This window comes from Ylistrum balloti, unplaced genomic scaffold (genome assembly GCF_031769215.1).
Source record: "Ylistrum balloti isolate Yb309-2 unplaced genomic scaffold, AGI_CSIRO_Ybal_v1 Utg369936, whole genome shotgun sequence".
In the NCBI taxonomy this organism is placed as follows: domain Eukaryota; kingdom Metazoa; phylum Mollusca; class Bivalvia; order Pectinida; family Pectinidae; genus Ylistrum; species Ylistrum balloti.
The window spans coordinates 112,609-139,651 of NW_026782046.1; the positions used below are offsets into that span (position 1 = coordinate 112,609).

The following is a 27,043-nucleotide window of genomic DNA, read 5'->3' on the forward strand; positions in this document are numbered from 1 at the left end:
TTCCTATGTATTGTGTTTCGTGATTTAGAGAGTAAACTGTGAATTGTTTCGGTTTACGACGTACAGAACTACATATGTAAATCTAAACAATGCCCGATGTGGTGTATATAATTGTCATTGATTTTTTACATTCCTGAGTACCTAAGCATTGTTACCCTATCAAGGTATTTCAGTCGGAGAGTATAATGGTAAATTGTTAATCAATGAAATATTGGACAACAGAAAATATTTTGCATACTTTATCACGGACGAATCCATCAAAACAATGGCAAGACACATCTGTTTTCTAATGAAGTCCAATATACATTATTGATCAATGCACAAATTATAAAGTGACGTCCGCTTTTATCGATTTCTTACCCAAGAACATCTCGATTTACTGTCTGGATGGCCGACAGCAGTGGGTGTTGGTGTATATTTTTATAGTTGGAGATCCATTTTCATTGTTTGGATTTAAAGGGCCTTATAACGACACCACAAATTTGCATTCTGTTCGTTTCTTTTTACAACCTGGTTTTATTTTCAACCAAAATATAAAGGTATTTCTGTATAGGAGATACCGAATACAGTGCGAAATGAATGTTTTTTCTTTGTACCACATGGCTTCGTAATATTAGGACAAGTTATGCCGATGTAAATCAGCTAAATATGATACTGTATGATTAAATATAGAAACGTATGTGAAAAGTATTGGATGACTCCTTCCTGGTTATGGAGGCACTGAAGCCGTTATCATACGTTGTGTAACGCAATTTACAACATTTGAAAAAACCCATGTAATATAATATAACCGCCTGTAGAAGACATTATGATTGTCTAGTGGTGTTTCTGGAAAGAGCAGGACTTCCTTTAACAATGTATAACACAAGTATCATGAATAAAAGATATTCTAGTATATATCTAAAAAAAAACAACGTCAGCATAGGATAGAACAGGTTCGTCCTTCCGTCTGTACATAAGTAATATATGGTTGGAGTCAGGATTGTTCCTTTGAATGAATGTCTGTTATAAATGATGGGATTCGTGGTATTTAGACTTCGCAATGAAGGACGACCCCATCAATATACAGGAAAGATGACTTATTTCGTCAAAAAGACATGACACTTGAACTTTAATGCATTACTGTCAGATTTAAATGCTTTACAAATTTCGAAACATGGGTCACATCCGACATTGGTTTAGAAATTCCATATTCATGCGCAATTGTTTCGTCCACATTAGCGCTACATAATTCAAAGAGGTATTGATTTGATAATTTGAAGGGGCGAGACGGGGTGGGGAAGGGGTGTTGGGTGGAAATGGAGAGGGGGTTAGTTGAAAAATATTAAGCATTAAAAAGAGGAATCGATGAAAAGCAAGTGCTGTGAAACATCAAAAACATCAAAGTGACGATCGAGCGATGCAAAAACAAATCGATGTAGGTGTGCGTGAGAGCAACTGTTGAAGTAACTAACATGCAAGATCATTTATAATATATGTATCTAGGACCCTAGACCTAGGATATTCGTGTATGTATCACAACCTAGGTAGAATTACCTGAGTATGGCCAATGAACTATGGGTTGTTTCTTGTCTGGTCAACAACCTCCAAATAACCGTTTTAAATGATTTCTCATTCACTTTCTCCTAATGTAAATGAATGATTCAATTACTTCAGTCTTTTGAAAAAAATAACAAATAAGTTTTTCAGTTCTTAGATTTTCCGTATTTATTGCAAAAAAGAGGCAAAATAGTAGTCAGCCACACTGGACAGGTTGTGACCATTTTCTCATCAATCATAATTTACAAAATATTGGAATTTCTCTGACGCTTAACGCACAAATATTTATCCACACTTAACTTATGGAAACACATTAATCAAGTTCCTCCATCACACACACACACACATCCGTTGCACTTCTCCATTCATCAAACGATCTTCTGAACTATTGATAGCATACCAACATATCACATCTGCAGATACAAATCAGGATCAAATGCGGATTCCTGGCTCCGTTGATTACCTGATAACGAATACACATTTACTCAAGAAGGGGTATTTTTATCCAAGTATTCGATTTCGTGCAGTCTTCTCAAGTCACTTAATTCCTCATACTATCTCGTACAGCCTTACATGTCATATTACGTCATGACTATGTCATCAAACTGAAGGTCATGACCATGCCAAGTTGAAAAAATATATTTCATTGAATTCATATAAACAGTATAGTTCATCAATAAAATGTCAAACACTCATCAAAACAAACTCAATATTCACAAGCAACAAAGACATCAACAAATTCGCTTTTGCACATTTAAAGTAGAAATTAAATTGGAAACCCTTGTTACATTATCTATAATGTGCGGAATTTCGAACGTATTTTCTCATCCCTGACAGTCGTACATCTTCACTACATTTTCAATGTTCTAAGTGTATACGTCGCTACCATACTTTTGTACATAAAGTTAAATTTTGCATATTAATGAGATCATTTAAAATCATGGTCCATTTTTCAGGGAGACAAATAGTATCACATTTACAGGAGTAGTGGATATCACACGTGGCTTTCAACCTCACATATTTTTGAAATTTATACGATCCACGTGATGGCCACACAACAAGCACTTATAGCATATACACTGTATACAAGCTCGAAAGCAGAATACCAAATGCATGCCAGAATAAAGCTGAACAGATGTAAAAGTTTATCAAATTCTTCACCATTAATTGTTGGAATGATCAATATTATTCCCAAGTAAATTTTGACTAGCAAATTTTCCCAACACAAATTATCACAAATGGAAAAGTTTTCAATACATTCTGTCAGAATACTACTGGACAGTTTGGTCCTTGCACGAAAGGAGATTTAGTCTTTCTCGTATACACTATTTATCTCTTTACTTAACAACTAATTCATCTATTGCCAAAATACCAGCAAAGGTTCAAGACTTTGTGACAACTTTACCGGAACCGGAAGTAGACACAGACATACTGATATCACAATGACCATTCTCTTTCTGCCTCTGATATGTTTGACATACTTTTATATTTAGAGGAGACATTTTGGTCAAACACCATTTATAAATGATGTAAAAATATTGCAACAAGTTTATTATTTGTTTTCATTGCTAAACTCATTTTTTGATTTTGGCAAATGAGATCGCTACAAATCATACAAAGGTGATATACTTCCCTTAGAACTAATTGCTAGGGGATTGGAGCACGTGTCAGAAACACAACAAAGATCAAGGTCTTAACAATCTTCACTTGATTTCTGGCAAGAAAGTTTCGGAAGATCAACACATATCTCTTGACAATAGTGTATATAATTGTTATAATCTCCGAAAAATCTTTTTCTCGTAGTTTACAACGTAAGGGAAATACTGTTGTAGTGAAAGTTATTCAATAGGAATACAATATAAGGTACACACTATCTTCAACACAGAAAAAAATGTTTCTGTCGGTTTCCCTTATCCCAGTGATCCTCATGATTTTCACAGCAAAATGACAGATGACCGATTGATGTTTTTTCTCTTAGTTGCTTTGTCCACATAAATAATGAAAGACTTTCAAAGTCAACAGCTTCTCCAACATTTCTGATCTAACTCCACAATCATTCCTGAATTCTGTTCGAAAGAGAGGTAATATTCCATAAGCACAAGCAGAGTCATTCTATGCTTAAACAAAAGGAAATATGTTTTATCACAATTTCACGTCACATGGACGTCATATGGCCTAGCAGGCATTTAATGGCAGCCTTTGACGTCACAGTGACACTATACGTCACGGATGGAAATAGAAAGACACGTGGGTGATGTCGGACGCTTGCACTGAATAAATACTGTGTTATATCACATTTAAATGTCGGCCCCTTCAATATCGACCAGGTTTTTTAACATGGACTTAGCAAAAGCCATTCGTTCCACGATATCTCTACGGCAGCCATCCTGGATGATGTGAACCATGGGATAAGTGTTGGCAGTTCTGTCCTCGTCAATGTAAGTCACAAAGTAGTCGTTCTTCATATAGCTCATGATAATCTTCGTGTGGTCGTCGAAGAAATTCACCTGTGTACGGAAAATAAGATGATTTTGAAATGTGTGCGGTATCACAAGGATGCAAGATGAACAGAGGATTGTATGACAGACATACAACACTACGTTTACCATAGATCGATCATTTAAATGGGTCAACAATATGTGATACAAACTCTGATCTTAACCATTGAATAATCATTGCAAGATGTGAAGGTTGTTTGAAATGTTAAAACATCATAATTGAATATATCAATGCTAATAACTTGTGAGTACACGAGAAAGAAAATATTTTTTATTTGATGGCAAATTTTCTTATAGTTCTTGCTTAAAATTTCTGCCTTAATCAGATACAAGTTTCAATTAATGTACGATCGTGTTAAAATGGGACTTACCTGAAGGGTACCATCACTAAGATATAGCACAATAGCTTTTCCGGTCCGGAACCACTTTTTCAGGTAGGCAGTCCCTCCCCACACGTAATCATCCGAGTCTCTCGATGTCTCCACGTTACCACCCTGCAAAACGAGAAATTGGTATTATTTGAGATTTAAAAAAAGACCTTAATAATTTTCGCACAGCATTACTTCTCTAAGTGTTAGTGACAGTGTATTCAATCCAAAAAAGTAATATCCAAAAACGGATCGCTCCGGAATTAAGGTTGAATTAAATGCGAAATCATATAACCGTTGACTTGTCCAATTTGATGAAAACGTGAACTTTCATAGCCGCGAACACGATTTGTTTTACAGTAATTTCAAGCTCACTTATCAGAAACATAATGCTTATTATACATCTCTTACCTTCCAACAGGAAAGAGTGATGTAAAGATATCGACAAGTAACGATAAAGAAATGACATCAATGATTTTCCGACATGAATGTCTCTTTTTAGCTATTTTTGTATTCATTACTCTGTTTTATGGCGATGATGCAAGTAAGATATTTCCGAAAGCTAGTAAACAACTGCAAAATATGTCTGTAGTTTCATAACTGACCAAGGCATTTTCCTTTCCGCTTACCTGTATAAGATGCTCGTCCATGTACCTCGCAAAGTACAGTAACAGGGTAGTCTTTTTCTCCAGTTCCTCTGGCACGCACTCCACAGTGAATGTAGACAGTTTCCCAGTCATGTCGTAGTACTGGATTGCTCTGTAACATACAGAGGGATTCAAATCAGTCGCAGGTCGAAATGATTTTTATATTGCTTACATCTATCTACATCAACATTACCACATATTGATGTGGAAGACGTAGACACAATTTCAGTATCAACGATACTAGATGAGTTTTTGTTGAATTATTGGGCCAGTGCACCTCCCTGTCTAGATTTAGACATTTATTTCGATCACTAAGGAATTTATTCAGTCGCCTTTAATGTTTCGAGATTTAGGCTCTTAGCACTCAGAGGAGAACAGTTGTTTGATGCTGTTAACTTCATTGTTTGGCTCTACTGTATCTAATGCTAAGTAAGTATTAAATGTGCTATTTACTTGTGTGTCTATTGATTTATCAAATAAAATGCAAAACCTGCATAAATGTAGCAGAGTAACTCAATATAAAATATACATCCAAAGATCAAAATGACATAGTATATTTCAAAAATAGAGATGAGTAAATTTACTTCCGGTTTATTTTACTGCTGTTTAAGTGACATATAACTTTAATGATTTCATTACATCATTCGTTGTACACAGTTTGACTTGCTTTCTCGAAATTCAATATACACAAGTACCTCTTCATTGATTAATAATTTTAAAGGCCATTGCCTATTGTCCATAACTATATCTCAAGCTTAAAATTACACAATGTTTGCTTTTAATGTTTACAAAATATTTGTACCCAGTCAATAATGATCTCAAATACGTGTGGAAAACGACAGGTTTTATCGCTCGTTCATTCTAAAGCATGACTTTTACTACTGGTCTGAGTGACCGGTCAGGAAGAGACAGTCCGGTCATGTTTACACGGACCTTGTGTTGTCCAAGTGGCTTAAGTTGTTTGGTGATTGCGACAAGGGTCTTATATGTAATTACGTCCGCCATCTTGACTTGATAACCGGTACTTGTACTGTCGCGATAGGAGGTACGGAAAGAAGAGGGAACATTGTGGGCGGAAAACACTTCTTAATAACTGATGACAGTTTATCTATATAAGTTCCCACGACCATGCATGCTATCAAGTGTATGAAGAGGCACACATCGGGAACCCCATGACATAATATCTCGTAAGAGCAGATTTAGAAGGAAGTCACGGATAGAGACATATTGATATGATATCTGAGTCTGATTCAGGGTGCTAAGTATCATGCCTAGTCTTGTCTTGTTTGTGAGAGTATAATATCCGAGGTGTGTATAAACTACCGCAGGTAGGTCTGGGAATGTTGACAATGTTATTGGACGTTCATTGTTTGGGGTAGAGATAACATTATAGTACATAGTCCTCTCATGTCTACTAAGACGGGCTATTACATTGCATGCAATATCGTGGACGCCATACTCTAAGATTGACGCGAGGTCATATCGGTTCACAAGATTAGACGGAGTTTCGTGCATTGCATAATACAAACCATTCAAAGAATGCTTTTTGTAGTGTATATGCACGTAAAGATAATAAAATCTTAACTGTGCACTTCATGACGAAATCAGTTCGAACACCTACGAAGCATTTTTGAGGAGATTGTATGTGTAGTCGCCTTTCCTACTTAAAAGAAATATCTAATATTCCCAGACACAATCTGATCAGTGTAATCATCCATTTTATCACTTGAAGAACAATGGTCAAACAGGAATTCGGTGGCAAAGTAGAAATAAAAGCAAGCATCAGACAGACTAAGGATCATTGGGCTATCCCGATATTAAACTCTCGTAAAACCGCCAGCTTACAGCACACGTGTAGCAGAACAGTCGAGTACAATGCACTTTCGTAAAAGCACGGCTATGAAGTGTGTTTTAATTCCATGTATTATGGTTCAACTCTGTAAAAGTACAAACCTATTGTCCGATGCTGATAGTGTTGTGAGAATTATGAGATAAATGAATACCTTTCCTTAAATCTCTGGCTTCAATTAAAGTGCGAAATATTTGTTAGATTTTCGACACGAAGCACGTGCGTAAATGTCAGTGTACACCGCGGTAAGTTCAGTTGGAAGTATGCATTCCACACGGTTGAAAACGACAAAAGCTAATTACATTTTGTCACTCTCGATTAAAAAACTAATTAGGATCCAAATTCATATTTCACTTCGATATCAACATAAAGGAAACTTGGTAATTACCTTCCGTCTGGTGACATGACGATTCGTGACGTATCGTTGAAGAGCACGCCAATAGCATCGTTGGAAAGTTGGAATCCAAATCCATATTTATTGGAATAATCCACCCATTTTGTCACCCAGATGATGGTGGAGTCTCCTACGGCAAGGGGATTGTTTGTCACATCTACGAAGTATAACAATTCGAGTTATTTAAAAGTATCAACCAAGAGAAAAAATCTACAGAATAAGTTGAAAAGTTATTCAGCATTTCCTATATGAAAATATTCAACGTAACTTGTTAATATGATTGTTAGATGAGAAATGATAGGAGTGAGGTACCATCAGCAAATCACTAGATACACCAGACTTTTGTTATTGAACAGCAATTCAGAAACAACGGTAGTTCATGAATATTTTTAGAGAGCAGGTACCTTTTGGCATGTGTTCGAGGCATGTGTGGAGAACGTCCAGCAAATTAGCTGCCGTGCGAGGTTTTGGAGAAAGATCTGAAAATACGAACATGAAACATTGATGAAATAGAGAATGCCAATAAATTGCCACTGCAAGGTTACCTATGCAAAACAGGTGATGCACATAATTTGATATAAATATAACTCAACATTGACCCATCACCTACCTCGTTGTGGTGGTGAATCAGATCTGTCAGATCTATTCGACCTTTCTGAGACGAGTTCTCTGATTGGTGATTTGATTGGCGGGAAAGCAGCTGGAGAACCTCTATCACTACCCTGTTAACACAAGAACATTGATCATATGATTAATATGTCATATCAATGGAGAAAATGATTACTTCACAGTAAGCTGTAAGGTTTATTTTTTCATTTACTAGGCTTCGTGTTGAAATGGACAATGCTACTTGTGACAACAAATACAGCTAAAACGGTTAATTACCTCTGATGTTTTATCACTCTTGTCGGATCTTGCAGTGATTTCCACTTTTCTAAATGGAGACGTGACTCTTTCTATAGGATCTTGTTTATCTGGAACTGCATAGGATTTTGGTCTGAAAAAGTAATGGAATAGATCAATAGTCTGGTATTTAAAATGTATGATTCATACTTATATGACATAATATTGTAAAGAAACTCCAAAACCAATTAAAGATGGGCTATGAACACATATTTAAATGTAAGAAAAGAAATAAGAATTTGCGAAGATATACGGTTTTGATAAAGAATCAGTCATTAACAGCTGATGATTCTAGTTTATTGGAAATTCTAAAAGTCTGACATAATTTATTTAATTTTTCACGGGGATGCAAATGCTATGATTTTTTAAAGCTCAGGTCTTCTTGATTGTGCCGAGTATACATTAATATTCGTGTCTCAAGCCATTGTGAGGAAAGTGTATCTTACATATTGTTAAGTATAGACTCATGAAAATCGGTAAAGTTTCTGGGTTGACTTATATCAAATTGATTTTCCTAGTTCAACAGGAAGAAGATCGAAGATCGAACATGTATCTTTTATCTCCTGTTTATTGTTCCCGACATAAACCCCAACATACGATATTGTTAGGCGTCAATTGCAATCTCTATCAATCGGTCACGCGTGCTTATACAGGTAAAACCGTCCAGGTAGGTACTTTGTTTGGAACAAAGAAAACAAAGCCGACCATAAGGAATGTGCGGTGTTCACAGCAGATATATACAGCATATATCTCCCCGGTCTGGACACCTGCCGATAATGACATGTATGTTGTTATAATGTCTGAATATTTCATTAACTGAAGTGGTTTTGGTATTGACGAATAAATTCTTTCCCGGTGAAGAGAGCGAAAAGTCATTCAAGTGATATTAAGGTAAAAGAGGCAAACGGCTCTGGTCGATTATAAATACATTAATTGATATAAAACTACATATGTGATGGACTAAATTGCGATTTCTGTCACGTATCAATAGTTAGTTGTAGATACGTCACGTGATCTTTAACGGGTGTCAATCACAGGACAAAACAAAAACAAAGAAATGTAGATATGTCCACTAAACGTTAATCTAAATATAAAATTAATACAACGAAGGCATACACCAGTAATTAATTTCTGTTCATTTATATCCCAAATCCAATTGTTTTCTCCCTCGGTGATGTTAACAGTATATTTTGTACTAATGATATCCTTATGTCTGATTTTGAGAATACAACCCTATTTTTTCCACCATCCAATATCCTTCCACATAGCTGTTTTTCTTTACAATATACATTCGGGATAAATATCTAGCCATTAATCGAAGTTTATATCTACTAGTCATAATGACAAAGCAACTACATTGTGATGTCTACCCTCTCTACACAATTAGTAAGACTTTTTTATTCACTCAATACATAATCTTTTCTAAATATGGAGAAATCTGTTGCAGTGGAAAGAATCAAATTCATTAATGCATAAATCCAACACAAATTGATAATTATGAGTTTTGTCGCGTCATTCAACCAAAAGTCCATCTCATCATACGAAAACGGAAAATCAGTAATATTCCGATGTGATTGTATCGAGAAAGGACTAAATTAAAACATCTATATAAGTCTCACAAATTAGCAACGTTTCTGTAAAGACATTTTCATTGACAAGGGATTGAAACCCATTAGCCAACAGTGTAAAAGGGGAGTTATAATCAGATATAATTACAGAACCTTTTCACGTCTTACTCCTAAACAAATAGCAAAGTATAGTTGTATGACTAATAAAGATATATTTTACATTTATCAATCCGTGAAAGAAAGGAGTGGGTGCAAAAATGAATCAACAAATCTAAAACTGAGCCAAAGTATGTAGTAACAGACAAAACGTATAATTATTTACCTGTATAACGAATACACTAAATTCTAAAGCTAATGATATGTGTGTGTTTAGTATTAACCTAGGCGTTTTATGTACCTGTACAGGTATCAAGGTATATTCACAATCTGAGTTAGGATCCCACGCTTCATAAATACCTGGCATACTTCTAGCCACCCTGATTTATCGCTGTATATCAACTGTGGTACAATAATCTCCAAAACGTGCTATTTTTATATAGATATACATGTATATTATTTCTATCAAACAATTGGGTGTATGATAATGGGAATCTATCATATATACTAACTACATACCTGCTGATAATTCAGATAAAATTAGATCGAGTTAATATTTGATACCGTAATTTACATGTAGATGTGTATTCAAACTTCAATGCCAAATAGCTTTTAAGAATTAAATATGGTTTTAACCAAGTATGCTGGACCACCCTGCGCATTTCTCCACACGTCGTCAAAATTGTACCGACAGCTTTATTTTCTTTTCAACTTTGAAATTTGACCTGGTATTTAGTAAAACACCTTGACATAATGACATTAGCTCTCGGAGAATATCAAACAGGAACGATTAGAAACATTCCAATGCTATTTAAAATCATACAGACATATGCATATAGATATAATCACTATTGAAAACTATAACATTATTAGTGTTATAGTGAATATTTTCGACATTGCCTGAGGAAAGAAACGACTTTCGGTTTTATTTGTGCAAGGTAAATTCGTATATTCAAACATTTAATTCCTTTGACGGTTAAGGTGGCCAAATTTTATCCGATTACGCTTACCAGTTCAGAAACGATTATTCTATTGTGTGTTCACCGCAGTGCTCAAATATTCCAAATATGCTGACATTAACTCACTGCATTAACTTTCACATTATGACTGTCTCCGTGTGTTTTGTTTAAAGCTGTTTTTGAGTCACGAAGTAAGTGCCTAAATGTATGCAAACAACTATATTTGGTGCTTTATATGAACTTCAGCCCATCTAGCAGTCATGACCCGAGTTTAAATTATTTAAAATAAGTTAAATTTGAGTCAATTCTTCCTGAAAAAAATGACAAACGTGGGACTGTCACCGTAATCTCGCCTAACTTATCACTAAGTATTAACATATTAATGTTTAATAACGATGTCATTTACATTTATGACGTGCGTTCATTAATGTGTTTGATAAATTGATTACAATAATCATCTTAAGGAAATATTATGCTATCACAATCTATTTGGGATTTTCTTCCCGAAATGTTTTGGATATGTACACAATACCACGATTTCTTTTGATAGAAATTTTCTTTCAGAGGCGAATGTACAAACTTTCGCATGAAAATTAAATAAATAATTATAAGGAAAAATTCACAGACGTTATGATTTTATCATTACAGTATCAAAACGACTTCCTCTTGATAAGAATTGACATCGTGCTTTGATAACTTGTTCCCTGAAAACATTTTTTAAAAAAGTAACATTCCAAACATTTTCAAAATGTCAAGAAATAATTACCTGTTAAATTTTGTGTACACTGGGAATTTCGGTACAGAATTGCAACAAGAGGAAGGCAACGTCTTTGGCATGTAACCGGAAGTGAAGAAGTCGTCTGCTAGAAACTGGTCTAGACTGGGACGTAGCTCTGGTTCTGGTGTGAGACACTTTTGGATAAGATTTTTGGCAGGCCCGGATATTGTGCTGGGCAATACGTAAGAATTTCCGGTTATTCTCACGTAGGTTTCCTTTAGTGTTGATGTCTCAAATGGTGGACGTCCTACCAATAAGGCGTACCTATTGTTGAAATGTCAATGAAGTGAAGTGAGTAAAACAGAGAGCAACTACATTCGCGGCAAAATAAAAATAAACACGTATTGTAAACCCTGTCTGGTCGTTAATTGTATCACAATAATGTAGAACATACAATTGATATAACAAAATTTCTAAATGTGAATCAAATGGTTCTGTAAAATGTCATGGTTATTTTTACAGTTAATACAGTAATTCACTTATCCCAAGTCTGCTTAATAGGCGTTTTATGTACAACACACAAATGTATGTATCCTGGTCCTCAATCAAAAATATATAGTTTTTTTTTACAGAAAACTTACATAACACATCCGAGAGCCCAAACATCAGCTTCATAACTATGACCTCGTTTCTGAAGTACTTCAGGTGCAATGTAATTTGGGGTACCACATACCGTCCTGAAAAAAGGAATAAAACATAAAGCTATAATTTTCCGAAATTACATATTTGAATGATGCTTTCATTAATGTTGCAATGAGCATTGGGATATAGCAATATACACATATGCTGGTTTGTTCAAATGATTTATCTCATGTCATCTACAAAAGCAATGTTAAATGAATAACGTATAGCTCTGTTTAAACATTCACTTTTATTTTAAGGGTCATACATTTTCTTTTCTCCTTCGTAGCCGATCTTAGTCGCCAATCCAAAATCTGCAATTTTGAGTTCCATATTCTCGTTGAGAAGCATGTTCCCAAGCTTGAGATCCCTGTGTATGATGTTATGACTGTGAATGTACTTGACGCCCTCTACCAACTGTCGCATGTAGTATCGAACTTCGATTTCTGTGAGCATCTTCCGGTGTTTGAGCATGTGTACAAGCGACTGAAAGAATTATGGAATGATTTACATTAATTATCAATGGGAATTGCATTGCAATACATGTAAAAAGTTAATTGTCTTTTATAGCAATATCAGGAAAAACACTAGTTTAAAAGTACTCAAGAACAACTAAAATGATGTAAATTTATGCTCTGATTCAGAAAATGCAAAATTTATAAATTGTGATAAGAGTAAATTATGAATATTGTTTGAATTATTTCTAAATCAGGAGTCTCCTATGCATATGGCGGCCATTTAAACAATGTAGTTTAAGATTTGTTTTCTTCGAATTCAAGAAGATGAAGAACATATTTTGTTTTACATAGGTGTCATAAGTAACCTATTTGGAAGACTGATGGTTTTGATTGGCAACGGTAGCGAATCCTGTTTTGAGATAAGAATGGTATCATATTACTGCTAAGTGGCATACATCACGATTCGGTTCTACTCTTATCGAAGGGCAAGGAACTATCGACTTGTTCTGCTGACGCCACATAAAACTTCATTGAATATGACACGTTATATAAAATGTGGATGTACTTTTCGAGATTATCAGGAAATTGACGTGTATACGGTTCCTAATTTGCAGCCAAAATTGAAGATATCTTGAAATATATAGATATTTCTTTCACCCGAATGTTTGCAAATGTGCATGGATAGAAAAATCTAGATTTTCAAACTATTTATTGCAGTTAATGATATAGACAATGCCATATGCAATATATCTCATGTTATCATAAACCGAGCGTGTCGAGGGCATATTTTCTTTATTGTCTTTGTCCAACTGACAAACACTGCCATGTCCTTGTAGCAAAATTGTGATAAGCCATATTTATAAGTCCACTTTAGAAGCCAGGAGATGTTTGCTGACTCGTCATGTAAGCGTGTACGTGATGTATAGTCATGAGACTTCATATCTCGTCGTACTAAACACCGACCGGATGAGCTGAGGAATATCGACCTTTAGCAGATAACAGTTATCATACAAAAAGTCCTACACATACAAGTTTAAGTCCCTGGCCCCATCGTCTTCAAACTTAATTACCTCTATCGACAGTTAATCATAGCCGACCTTGGTTTTATAAGGATGATACGTGAGTTTCATATGGAAAATAAAATCTTTGATATAAAATATTATGTTTATCATCGGCTAGCATCCTGTTTTCAACCCTTTTCAACATTCCAAATAGAAATGGTAAAATGTGAACATCCACCAATAAATTGTTTTCGGTGTCTGTGAGATAAATCTATTTTATTGCTTTAAAATATGCAGCAATATGTCCGATCGCCAGGTTTGGGATATAACAAGGCGGTTACATGCAAGTTTATGTTTCTTTTTATGAAATATAACGCCTATTGGAGATTTTCAGTAATGTTTTAGAAGGCTTACACAATTAAAATGTATGTTCCGAACTCGATGTATAAAATCTAAAATTCAAATAAATACATATCCATGCACGAGATTCTCAGGCATATAAAGGAGAAGTCGGTTCATATCAAACATATGCCAAATGAACAAATACATAACTTGGCTTTCAGCATGGGAAATGTTTAATTTAGTTAATCGGAGGTATGAGATTGAATATCAGCCAATCTTCCTATCAAATTCCATAACGCGATTATAAAAACGTCAATGATATGAAATAAAGATTAAATTTTAATTTCATTTCTCTCATTATGACACATCCAACATTAACGTCCAAACATATTTAATCTTTTAAAACTATTATTGATAAATCAAGAATATTGACACATAATTTGTACATAATCTGCAATATTAAAATATTTCTTCGACATGTTTAAGTAGCTGTTTTAATGTGAAAATGGTTTTGTAATTTAACAATGCATATAGACATCTGTTGTAGGCACAGTATATGAGAAACATAACAGTTATGGAAAAAGGTATTATCAGACCAGCACTTTCCTTTTTATCGATGTGGGTATGACAAAATAACCAGGTAAAAACAATCGATCATGATTATTCATATCTTCGTCTAAAATTTCAACCAGGTAAAAAATCCAGGTGAAGAAAAATATCAACAGGTGCCAATACACGGTTCGGCGTGCACAGTTTAAACAAACAGCTGACATTTAATGTCCCCATATAGCAAGGTGTCCCCAACTAGGGTTCAATTTACATCTTGATAAGTCGCCGCATAAACTGCCACTTTAACTGAACACATTGCTTCCAAGTGTTAACGAGCCAGTCTAATTTGAAAAGCAAGGTCATATCCTATGTGTGGTAAGATCGGTTTCTTTTTTAAAATGTCAATAAACAAAAACATCATAGCCAATACTACCTAGGTATATTATCCACAGACACGCGATATCGATAGAGCCTCCGTGGGAATATTCTCAAATCGTGAAAGTCATTAAAGAACGTCATAATTACAATCTAAACAAACATTTTAAGACCTGTTACAGATATTCCCTATAAAAAATCTTAAAAGACTTTTCGGATTTTCGCATCAGTAGGTCCTTAATTATTTAATCCTACGTGAAGTTTAACTGATATTTTGGTTGTTATAAAATGTTTACGACTTTTATTTGCCACCTGGTATATGCAGTCATGTGCATAATGAGGGGTCTGACCTGAAATTCTCTGTCTAGAAAGGGCATCATATTCCCATCAATGTATCTTTTACCACCGACCCTTCCACATTTTCCTATCATTTTACCCAAATCGCTATGCGTAGAAAGTCATTTTTCGAATCTTATTCCTCAAATGTTATCCTATAACGCCATGCTTCACGCGTAAAAATGTATTTGGAATGTTTGGATGGACACTTTCAGTGTCGTATGCAGCCATTAGCTATGAATTATCATCATTCTATTTGTTCTTTACCGTGTACATACAGATGTACAATTCATAGGCTTGATTACTCTCACTATTTCAACTATTTTAGACACGCTGTTTAATCCCTGACCACAGAATTATGCTGACTTTATTTGCTTTCCGCTACATTGGATAATTGTGATTGAATCAGATTGCAACGTTCTCAAAATGTGACATAATCCGAGATTTCCATAAAAAGTATGAATATTTCTGGTTTTAAATCGGATTACTTGTCAGCAGCTGTCAAAATGTTTATATACTTACGCACAAATGAACATACTATTTCATGTATGGACTTCTTTTTGGGAAGTTAAAACTTGTTTAGGTTTTTGCGATATCATGATGATATCTTTATTTGCTATGTCTAAAATAACACTCGATTTTTGGTCCACGTCGTGTTAAAAACATAATTATAATACACACTATATATATATAATCATTATCATTTGCTGGAACATATCTTATGGACAAGAACTCAGCTGACCTTTCTACTGCAATTCTCAAGCACGAGGTACACAAACTCATCGTCTTCAAAGAAGCTATGGAATTCTACGACGTTCTGGTGTTTTAAGTTTCTTTGTAGCTCTACCTCTCGAATAATCTGAAATAAAACAAAAATAAATATAGACAAGTACTTCACATATGATAGGGGACGTGTCCCGAACCCGCCAATAAATCATTATTTCAGTCGTTATCGATATATATATATGGCCAGCCCAGGTGCCTTTGTGTACGAACTGTCAGAGCAGGCAATTTCCCTTCAATGATGGATAGCCTGACCTAGACAAAACCGTTTGCGTCGACCAAATGGCTGTTTCGTTCGATTTATGGGCATATATATTATGATTTTATTGGAGGATATAATTCGGGATGTTTGTATTTTCATAGAATATTTCCTGTAAATTCGGATCAAAGAGCAGTCGTGTATACGTTAGGGATATATTGAGAAAGTCTTAATTACTAAATAGTGAAGGAAGGTACAACATACATCATTTTGTTTTTTAAGTCTTCGATTTTCCAGACACATTTTTTTGTCTTCTATACAATTTACTATTACACTGTATGTTCGGTTGGTATATGTATTATCAATTTTGAATGATTTAACAATAACATTTAACCCACACTCTTTTATCAGCCACGTTTTACTTAACATGTCAAAGACAAACAAAAATGGCTTTCGATCTCAATCTGTCGAAATATGATCATACAGGCCGGTATAAAAGGACATTGCCCGATTGTCATATATAATTACTTGTACACAACATCAATATATCACTCTCTCTCTTTGTACCATAGCTAGTTTGACAAGTAATCTGAGATTTCTAAACGTTAGACCTTTTACACTCTCATAAAACATGCAGCTTTCTGCACCCATAGACCTTTACCTATAGAAAAATACACAGTCCCCCTCTCTCCCTACTTTGGCGACAACACACACGCAGATATACGGTAGAACTCATTACATCAAAGTCCAGAATTATAAATCTGTAAACCCGATGAGCACCATAACTGCAATTATCTAAATTGCCCCTGAAATGGGTTACAGTTTGTACAGGTTATGGCCGAGAAAAATTTTGCAGTTGAAAGGTGGTCTGTTTTTTTTTTTTTTTTTATAAAATATGGAATTCATTGGTTATAACATTGCAAAGACGTGACAATACAAATACAAGGCTGGATGAAAGGAACTTCACTCGCTGTTGTTGTTATTGATTCAAATACACTACACAATGATATCCTTTTACCTTTAGGTCACGTGAACAGATTACAAAACATGGCAACTACCCTTTGATCATAGAGCCGAATAAAATAACACTAAACTATGATACATAAATAATAGCAATGGGATGTACGTTATATTCCTCAAGGTACTTTTCATTCGGGGTAGACAAATTTTTGAGCTGGTCGATAAGGCCATTTCCGGTACAATCATTATAAATAATTATCTAATGGTTACACTAACGGGGCCGGTCGGATATGGATACCACGTGATCTATCATTTAACAACAGCTCGCTGCGTGTTGCAGTTTATAATGTCATTTTATATCGTTAAATCTTAAAAGAACGAATGATGAATACTGAAGACCTGTGTTTGAATCGGTTTATTTAAAGAATTAATGTCTGATGACATCATCTTAATACTTGAGTTAAAATTTCTTACGCTACATATTCCCATTAAAATGTATTGTAGGAGATTCCAATGGTTTTAAATTACATATAAGTTTTAGCGTTCCTTGTTTATAGATGTAAAAGAAGCATTTTTAGGTGTATTTACTTGTAGAAACTAGTGAAGTGGAACCCCTTTGTAACGCTTGTATATTTTTACACATGAACAATATGGTTCTTTGAAACAAGAAACATAAAAAGGCTTTTCTATTCAAAATGACGAAACACAAAATGGTTTTAGTGTTAGCAACTCTTTTCATTTCAAAAATGTTTCATTTCCTCTCCAGACAATCCTGTCTTATAGTCTGAGAAAGTGTGTTGAATTCGACACATATACAAGATAAAGGAGACAAGATCCATTTGGACGATTGACAAAAAAGTGACTCAAGATATCTAGCTAGCATATCCGTTTCGCGTAAGTGACAATTTCGCGAAGTGAATAGGCTGGCACATACAAATGACTTTTTTCAAGATGTTTTTTACTTTTCGTGTGTTTTCCATCTCCTTATCATGGTTAAAATAATTACATATCGCAATCTTTATTCTCGGGTTAACGTTTACTAGTTTGAAACAGTGTGTTTAAATGAGCTAACATATTTGCTAGATGTTATACACGGCGAAAACAACAGACATGTCTGTCGTTCGACACGTTTTGATTGGTGCATTTAACTCTCCGAGTTTTGATTGTTGTCTGGTACTGTTGATACGTCTTTGGCATGTCTTAATTATTTATACAGACAACATCTCACTTCATTTGAATCTGTTATGGATCACAACGGATAGGTTTAAAAAGATAAAACACTTTTCATTATTTCAATATCTGCGTTATCAAATTCACTAAAGTTTTATAGAATACAAGACTTTCACACATTATAACGTCCAACCTACTGAAACAGGTACATACACACATTAGGAACTAAAGAACTAGTGTCAATCCGCTTTGTGTTAGTCTACACTAATTCGTTAATCACATTTTAGCAATTTCTGTTCTTTAGAAATATCATTATGAAACCTTTACAGAGTCTAAATCAGCACACAAAGGTTGACTTCTTTTTGTATGTAATTTCATAGGTCTCGTTATAACATTAGGAGTGTTCGGCAGGTACCAGCCGTATTAAATCTAAGAGATTATTCCATAAAACTACCCTCATTTACTCGTAATACAGTCGTATATAACTGTATTACAACCTACCCTATTATCCATTTTTCAGTATGGCGTATTTTGTTACCGAAAAAAATCATATATATGAGTCTATGAATCACAGAGACCACTTCAGATAAATTACATTTCATAAATAGTGATTTATCTTCCTTGTTAAATTACAGTCGAATAAAATAGTAGCGATACCTTAAACTCCCATAGGCTAACTATAAACCGATGTCACGTCGGCATTAAAATGCTCCAGACAATTATTATACCTTTGTAGTTGAAACTGTTTTATTGGCTAGCTCGTCCTTGGTACAGGGGCTTGGTCATAAAGGCATTGAACTCTCAATACTGGACATAGACTACAACAATAGACTTCTTGCTCAGAGGGACAAATTGAAATATAACAGAAGGAAACGATGAATTACACTGATTATCCGGAGCTCATAAAATCTTGACGACAATAGGTGAAGGCATTGGGATCTACACGTCGGAACAATTCTTAAAACCGCCCTATCTTTCTTCTGGGTGTCTTGTGACAGGCGGTTAAAGGCGTTTTGTGTTGAAATCAAAGTGTCATTTACTTGGACCTTTAGAAAGTGATGAGTCGCACAAAATCTGAATGTTTTGTTCAGGGCTTTTGGACTGTTTTTTCCTCCCTCCCCCCTCCCTCTCTATCTCTCTCTCGCCCTCTCTCTCTCTCGCCCTCTCTCTCTCTCGCCCTCTCTCTCTCTCTCTCTCTCTCGCCCTCTCTCTCTCTCGCCCTCTCTCTCTCTCGCCCTCTCTCTCTCTCTCTCTCTCTCTCTCTCTCTCTCTCTCTCTCTCTCTCTCTCTCTCTCTCTCTCTCTCTCTCTCTCTCAATTATAGGGTAGGGTGTTAAGATTGTTCGATATGGCCGAGAGTGATCATGTTTTGATATTATCACTCTGTCAAGTAAATCTACACGAATGCAGTAGTTTCACCTGTTATCTCTGATTAAACAGAGTGTAACCAATCATTTGACGTGTGTCATCGCTACAAACATTGATCGTTATATAGTTAAAGCACCGAACAGAAAATCTAACGTAACAAAACTATCTTTAAATCTCAACAGATTATCATTCGAACAGTTTATGTATACGTTTAATGAGAAGATTTCCCCGTTTTCCCACAGTTATTTAAATGTTCAATTTAGCATGACATGCGCCTGACGTGAAAACAATCCAATTAGTCTGTGGAAGACATTGGACACATCTCGCCATCGATAGGAAACTCTTTCGTGGAGACAGTATGCGCGAAAGATTAAAAATACGTATCGATGACTCATATCATATGTTAATATCGCCCAGGTGAAGTTTCACAAAATTCATTACGAAGCCTGGTCAAAGTCGTAATGACCAGAGCCGTTGGCTATTTTCTTCTGATCGGTAGCTATTGTATAACCATCTTCCTTTAGATGTCGCTGGTCTTGTGATATCTGAGTAAAACGCCATGAATTCATTTCCTCGCTTCAACAGGTGATCTGTATTATTTGTATTTAAAGCATGATGGCAATTTCATGAATGCCCGATACTTTCTTTTCACGAAGCATATTCTCGATCACCAGCGAAGATTTTATCATTTCCGGTCTAGCACGGACGAATGAGCCCAAGACACCCTTATGATATGTTTGGCTGTCTGGACGGCCATGGTTGACTGATCACAAATTGGACCAAATTACATGTGGTGTTACACGTGAAATTGACTTATGGGCATCGTACCAGCGGTGTTTTATTTGATCTAGGTAAAAGTATACAGATGAAACTACTAAAATAACATAAATAACAGAGTGATCGACCCATAATTTAATACCGTGTGTTGTATAATGGTCGAAGTGTAAGGAACAGAAATGTATAGTCGACATTTTTGACTCGTGTTGTTGTATAAATGCCAACATATATATGGGTTCAGAGGGGGGCATAGGGATGAACTGGTTTATCAGCAGATATGCGATCTTTAGCTACGTGCCTCTTTTGTTCATCTTTTCAACACTCTGACAGATCGAACATTGTCTAGATCATATCGAACATTATAACGTACAGACATTATATAAAAAATAACCTTCTTTTGAAATAACGGTGAAACTGGTGCGTTTTTTTCCCGATACAGAAACCAGTTTACGTGCCATCGATTTTAATCTATGAACGGTATTATATACGATTACACACCGCGTCTAACTCGACACTTCCTAAAGTGAGTCATACCCAAAGCTCAGCTGAAAGGCGACCTAGTCCACCCTGATTACTTTGGCCTATATCTCAAACATTTCCTCTCGAGTGTTTCAATATTTCAAAAGGTGGTGATAGTAAATGACTGATTTGAAAAGGCCGGAAATGCGCTATTCTCTTTTTTATGTTCAAAGAACCAGTGGGTCAATTTGTTAGCTTAACAAGATTTTAGCAAAATGTCTTTTTTCATACGTCTAGCATTCTAAGATTAGAAAAAATAGATCCAATTTTACATTTGAATTTGAAATAGCTACTGAGCTATTAAGTCTTCTTGTAAATATATTCTATGTTATCAGTTTAAGAGATAAACAGTGAGATCGAGGTGTGCATTCAATTGATTTTGAAAAATATATTACTAAAGATCGATTTAAGTTTAGACAACATTGCATTTTGTAGAAGTCAATGACTTGTCATGATAAGTTTCAATGTAGATTTCCATATTCATGAACCACATCCACAAAAAAGTCTCGATCTTTAGAGTTTTAGTTACCAGTTTTCCATATTTTACCTGCGTCGGGAGCTATAATGTGACATAACAACCGAGCACGGCCGGTAACCAATGCCCGACGTAATGTTCTACAATGTTTAAGCATCAAAATAGTGCCGCAAGATTGTGAGGAACACGACCAATTTACATTAACATTACACATGGGTGTTTTTTAATCCTGGGGTTATCTAGGGAACAAGTGGGGAGAATTAAGTCTGTCTGGGGCTAGGTCAATATACTGTGCACCTGGGTAAAATCTTTCTGCGTATCAAATTAAAGCCAGATTTAGGCGACGTTCATTTGAAGATACTTCATATTGACAAGATATTACCTTCAATTAATCATTTACCTGATAAAAATGTGGTAATTTATTTATTCTGTGTAAATATGTACATGTATTTCATTAAATATCAGTCGTCACTGCAAGGTCAAAGACAAGGTAGTCTTATTTTTTATGGGTTGTCTTTATTTCGTTATAATCACAAGTCGAATTTAGATCAATTAATCACAATTAACATGTCTGTCAGACTTCTTTTCGTCGCGATTGAGAATGGCGGTAATTGTCAATACACTATTGTTAATACACTAAGTGATAATTACCTTCTGTTTCTGATGTGGCTTTGCTATTCTGGTCTTAGAAACAATTTTCCCTGCATAAATTTTATTTGTGTTTAAATCCAGCAATTCGTAGCACCGTGCGAATCCACCCTGAAAATATAAACAAATATGAAAAAATCAATATTAATTAACAAATTAAAAAATTAACAAATATTGATAGCATCAACATATTTCTCGGTCGAGAGAATCTTTATTCAACTTATTCAACTTATATGCTTCATTCAATTCTTCTTCGGCGTTTCATCTTCAAAGTACTGCATTAAGTTTGGCATAGATCCATGTATTTGATAGAGACGAGGAGGGATTGTTGGGACTGTACTAAAAGCAGTGAATAAAACGATCAAAATTAGATTCGTTTGTTTCTATTTTTAGTAATCGTATGGAATAAACAAACATATAAATATATTTCGTGTTTAAACTTAGACAGATAAGATAAAACTCATATTTTCAGACTCTGATCTTGTGTAAACATTGCATTACGCATGCGTGTCATTTAACATGCTGAAGCTATCGCCTCTCCTCGTTTATGTCTCTGTCGGGCGGTTTTATGTCGTTTACCGATGGTTTTGATCGATAAGGATTTAATTATGATATAATCCTATTGTATCTGTAATGGCTTTGGACAGTGGTATAACAAAACGAAAATAACCAGGTAGATTGTATTATAAATGAAAAACAAAGGTAAGACTGGTTCATTTCAACACACTGCACACAACCAATCAACCAGTGGCATAGGACACAAACACAGTGCAAACACAACATGTGGGTCACTGCGTGTAATCTTTCCGTCAATATTTTTACCGACAAAACTTCAGAATTTGAATGCTCTAGATGTAAAGAAAAAACAATATGTATGAAGATTCACACTTATTAAAATTTCTACACTACGTTTTTCAGTTTTCACTTTATACAATTCAATCATAATTCATTATAATAAGAGTAAATATGTTGATTACTGGAAATGAACTAATATTGATGAGAACTCTGTAGTAGATTTTCTATTTACTTCAAACCATTAAAATAAACCAATGCCAGACACGAATTCAATACCACAATATTCAATTCCCAAGTGAAGAGATTTCAAAGAGTAGTTCCGAGATTAACAAAAGCTGTATCGGCCTTCATTGATTGCCTTCAGTGATAGGAACATGAAAATTACTCCTTTAATGTGTTTGGGCTTTAATTCAATTTGTCTTGACTTTTAAATTTCAGAAACTGAGAAACTGTGAGAAATTTGAGGTTTGGGTATCGAGCCTGAACGAATCCACATTCCTTTGTCGTCACGTCAACAGTATCGTGTCCAGTACGATTCCAAAGATCCTGAAACATGAACCGAGCAATCGTTCATCAATCGATGAACCGATTTCTAATTAATTGTAGCCCTGACTGGTTTCAGACAAGGGATATAAGTATGCATATATAAGTATATAGACCATTTGTGCCACCACCTGATCAGGCTCAAGTAGCAATAGGAATGTAGTACATGCCAATTTACAATATTAATGACCCTCGTAACAATGCATGCTACCAATGGTTTTAGATCAACTCGGCGGCCATCTTTGTGTCGCGTGCAAATCATCTATTAAAGGTATACTTTGGGGTCAGTTCGGTCGAAGGCCACACAAACAGATATGAAACTAACATTCAGAACCAAGTCAGGACCAGACTTAACCGAAATGCTGAAATCAGCAATCATGGTTATGGAATTTAAGCAGAGACAATAGATATTTTGATGTTCGATGTGCGGGGTCAGCCTTAGGCCTCATATTCATTTGTACCGTACCCACAAAATATTTCACTACATCGCACTGGTAACAGGTCTTGAAAACAATGAAAGGTTTAATCAAGCATCAAACGAGAGATATCTTGCAAAGCAGATGTGATACAAGGTAAAAAAAAAGATTAGATTCGTCATGTAGAAGGAAATCGGTACTCATTCATGACCACAGTGCACAAAGTTCTATAAAAAACGTACAATAAGTGTCATTTTTTATGATCCATTGACAGAGTGTCATCAAAACAATGCAGTGTAACGCAGATTACTGAATTGAAGGAAATAGCATTTTAACTACTCAAACCAAACATATGTTGCCACACGGAAAAATGCATCTTATTATTTTTTTGCTTTAATTACGAAGCGCTTGGGTTAACACCGCGTTTGACAGGAACCGAAATTCTCGCAATGTTCAAATATCTGATTGTGCATTCTCGTAATATAATCCATTCGAGCAGACGTGTTTGCTGTAAATAAAAATGGGCTAGTCGGTACTAACTCTTTACAAAGTCCCAGGTAGTCGCGTGAACAGAATAGCACCTGTATTCCTTTGAATGTACACTTCAATTACTAAGTAAGTTCCAAGTGGTACTAATGTAAAAGAAATCTCAACTCGGGATTCAGAGGTCTACATAATTTTCTCTACATTGTCAATCTTACAATGGGGACAGTCGTAAACAGTTCATACTAACAACGTATAGATCATATCATAATTTACTTAAATTGTCTGGCATTTTTGTGCGCCAGCTCAACACTGTTTGTACAGTAAATGAAATACAAAATCTGCTTTTTTCAAATGACGAATGGGCTTTTATGATAATTCATACAAGGATTACTTTCTCACGCTCCTAAATGAAGGTCATACACAAGGGGTTGGCGAAGTGAGTTCGGAAGGCATTACTTTAGAGGGGGTTTCATCACGAGACAAACACATACCACGAGACAACAGGCGGCGAAACAACTGTACGGATATTGTTACAAAAACTTACTATTATAACATGTGCTTCAGAGTTACAACAAAATCTGAATCAATCTAAAAAATGTTCACACGCCCATGTGGAACCAATTTACCCCCATATACAGTCCCAGCGGGACCTTGGGTAGTTCTGCTTGATGTAAGGCGAGTAAAAAGTGTCACATTAACAGCACCAGCAACAACAAACACATTTCGTCATATCTTCAAATAAAACACACTATCTTGAAATTGGATATTTCCATCCGAACACTTTGTTGGCCTGATAGCACTCTCCAATATAGAGACCATGTGGATATAATAGAAATAATAAATGTCTTATTTCGGTTTTACGTTTTGCACCAGTTGTAAATAATACTTTGTTTACATGTACATGTATCATTCGTGGGTGAGCTCGTTTCAGCACTGGACGTGTAAAGTGTTATATAGATATTTATTTATAAAACTTCCCCTCTCCTCCCAGACACCGGAATCCGAGACTGGAGGACCGGGACTATGTAAATACTTCAGCCCAATAACAACCTGCTGAGAAAGCAGATGGGTTCAGCAGACGTTTTTCACATGAATTATATTTTATACAAAATGACGGTTGGGAGAGCACTTCATTGGATTAAAGCGTCATTCTTTAAAGTTTGACAATAAAGTTACGTTTTTCCCATTCATATTGACTTGCCTTAGCCAGTAGCTGCAATTAACGCTCATATTTCCTTTTTTATGTTTGTTTTAAATTGTAGATACTTCTCACACATTTATATATAAAAAGAACATCACAAATCTTTTTCTTTTAATCGCTTCAACTCGGCTCATTTCACAAAGATCTTTGAGACATATGGGTGGGTATATTGCTCAGTTACATCGTATAGAAGAACAGCTCTGCCATATTTTTGAGATACATATCATCGAGAAGTATAATATTACACGGTACTGCTCTATTTCAAGATGACGGTGATAATGATATATAGAACATAAACATTACATGCTTTCAAGTTATATTTCTCATCGTTTGAATCACGTGGCCAGCCCCGTTTCAGCATGCAGAGGTCGTACTTCTATTTCTTCATGTCAGACGTGCACATCCATTTATCCTGAAACTCAAAGTCACGTGGACTCTTGGGTGCAATTGATAGATGTAGGGTCTTGCAGGCCCCGGCCTAACTTCCTCAAGCTATGAACATCACAGGAAACATTAGGGCGAAATAGACGTCCTTTGAAAAGGATGTGTGCAATTTTATTTCCGTTTCAGGTGTTTTATAACACAGGTTTTGCTTGCCAAATAGAATCAAATATTCTTTAAACGAATGGAAATGAAAGCAATAATTGAATGAAAAAAAAAAAAACAACAGAATAATGTAATAAATAAATTTAAATGAGCTGGAATCATTGGATATGTCGTTTTGTCAATACTTGTTAATACAATATTCGATGTCCAGGTGAATCGTTCTTTTCGATGAGAGGTAATCATAGATAAGTATTCCATCAATACATTTATCAATGACGCGAATAAATGCGTTTATTGACATTTGGCCATACAAACCAATACACATTCCAGCAGCTTTCCTCTCTATATATTTAGTATCTATTTTGGTCAAGCATTTCCGAACTGACCACCTTTTGACCACCGGGGCTTCCTGTTATAATGATAAAGACATTAATATACCAGACGTGTGTCGTGATAGCAAGCAGACGACACACGCTTCAGGCGGACTCTTAACCATGCAAATTTACTTATATGTAACGCATGTATGTATATATTGATGTTCATGTGACCTTGTATGGTGTGCGATAAGACATCAAAGGTATCATTAAAATACCAACCAGGTAAAAGAGATATTTCAAATATTCACATTGTCAAGTACTGGTTTGACATTTCAGGAATCTAAATCTATGCATTTTTAAAATTAGCTCTGACGAAATTCTGCCCGGGGCTGTCACAAGATGGCGGACAATCCATCTCATGTGTGTCAGTCTCGCGATCATGACTGCCTGTAAGGAGGGCTGGGCCAACTGACGTCTAGACATCATCAGGAGACTTTTATAGCGAAGTATCAGACGTCAACAGAACTAGAAATACCTTTTTCCAGTCAATAACCAAGATT

The 27,043-nt window shown here is 35.4% G+C and overlaps 1 protein-coding gene across 1 annotated transcript in view; it reads right to left on the bottom strand.

The window, feature by feature from the left end:
* Positions 1-1,681: 1,681 nt before the first annotated feature.
* The window catches only part of LOC132547141 (serine/threonine-protein kinase PLK1-like), a 41,067-nt gene continuing 15,705 nt past the window's right edge, over positions 1,682-27,043 (bottom strand). Inside the window, exons 3-14 of the mRNA XM_060210895.1 lie at positions 22,183-22,290; positions 16,024-16,140; positions 12,489-12,706; positions 12,181-12,276; positions 11,588-11,863; positions 8,181-8,292; positions 7,906-8,017; positions 7,700-7,774; positions 7,290-7,452; positions 5,035-5,164; positions 4,409-4,531; positions 1,682-4,046 (exon numbers count right to left, since the gene is read on the bottom strand). Coding sequence (XP_060066878.1) covers positions 3,837-4,046; positions 4,409-4,531; positions 5,035-5,164; positions 7,290-7,452; positions 7,700-7,774; positions 7,906-8,017; positions 8,181-8,292; positions 11,588-11,863; positions 12,181-12,276; positions 12,489-12,706; positions 16,024-16,140; positions 22,183-22,290 — 1,740 coding nt within the window. The 3' untranslated portion in view covers positions 1,682-3,836. The remainder of the gene's footprint in view (positions 4,047-4,408; positions 4,532-5,034; positions 5,165-7,289; positions 7,453-7,699; positions 7,775-7,905; positions 8,018-8,180; positions 8,293-11,587; positions 11,864-12,180; positions 12,277-12,488; positions 12,707-16,023; positions 16,141-22,182; positions 22,291-27,043) is intronic.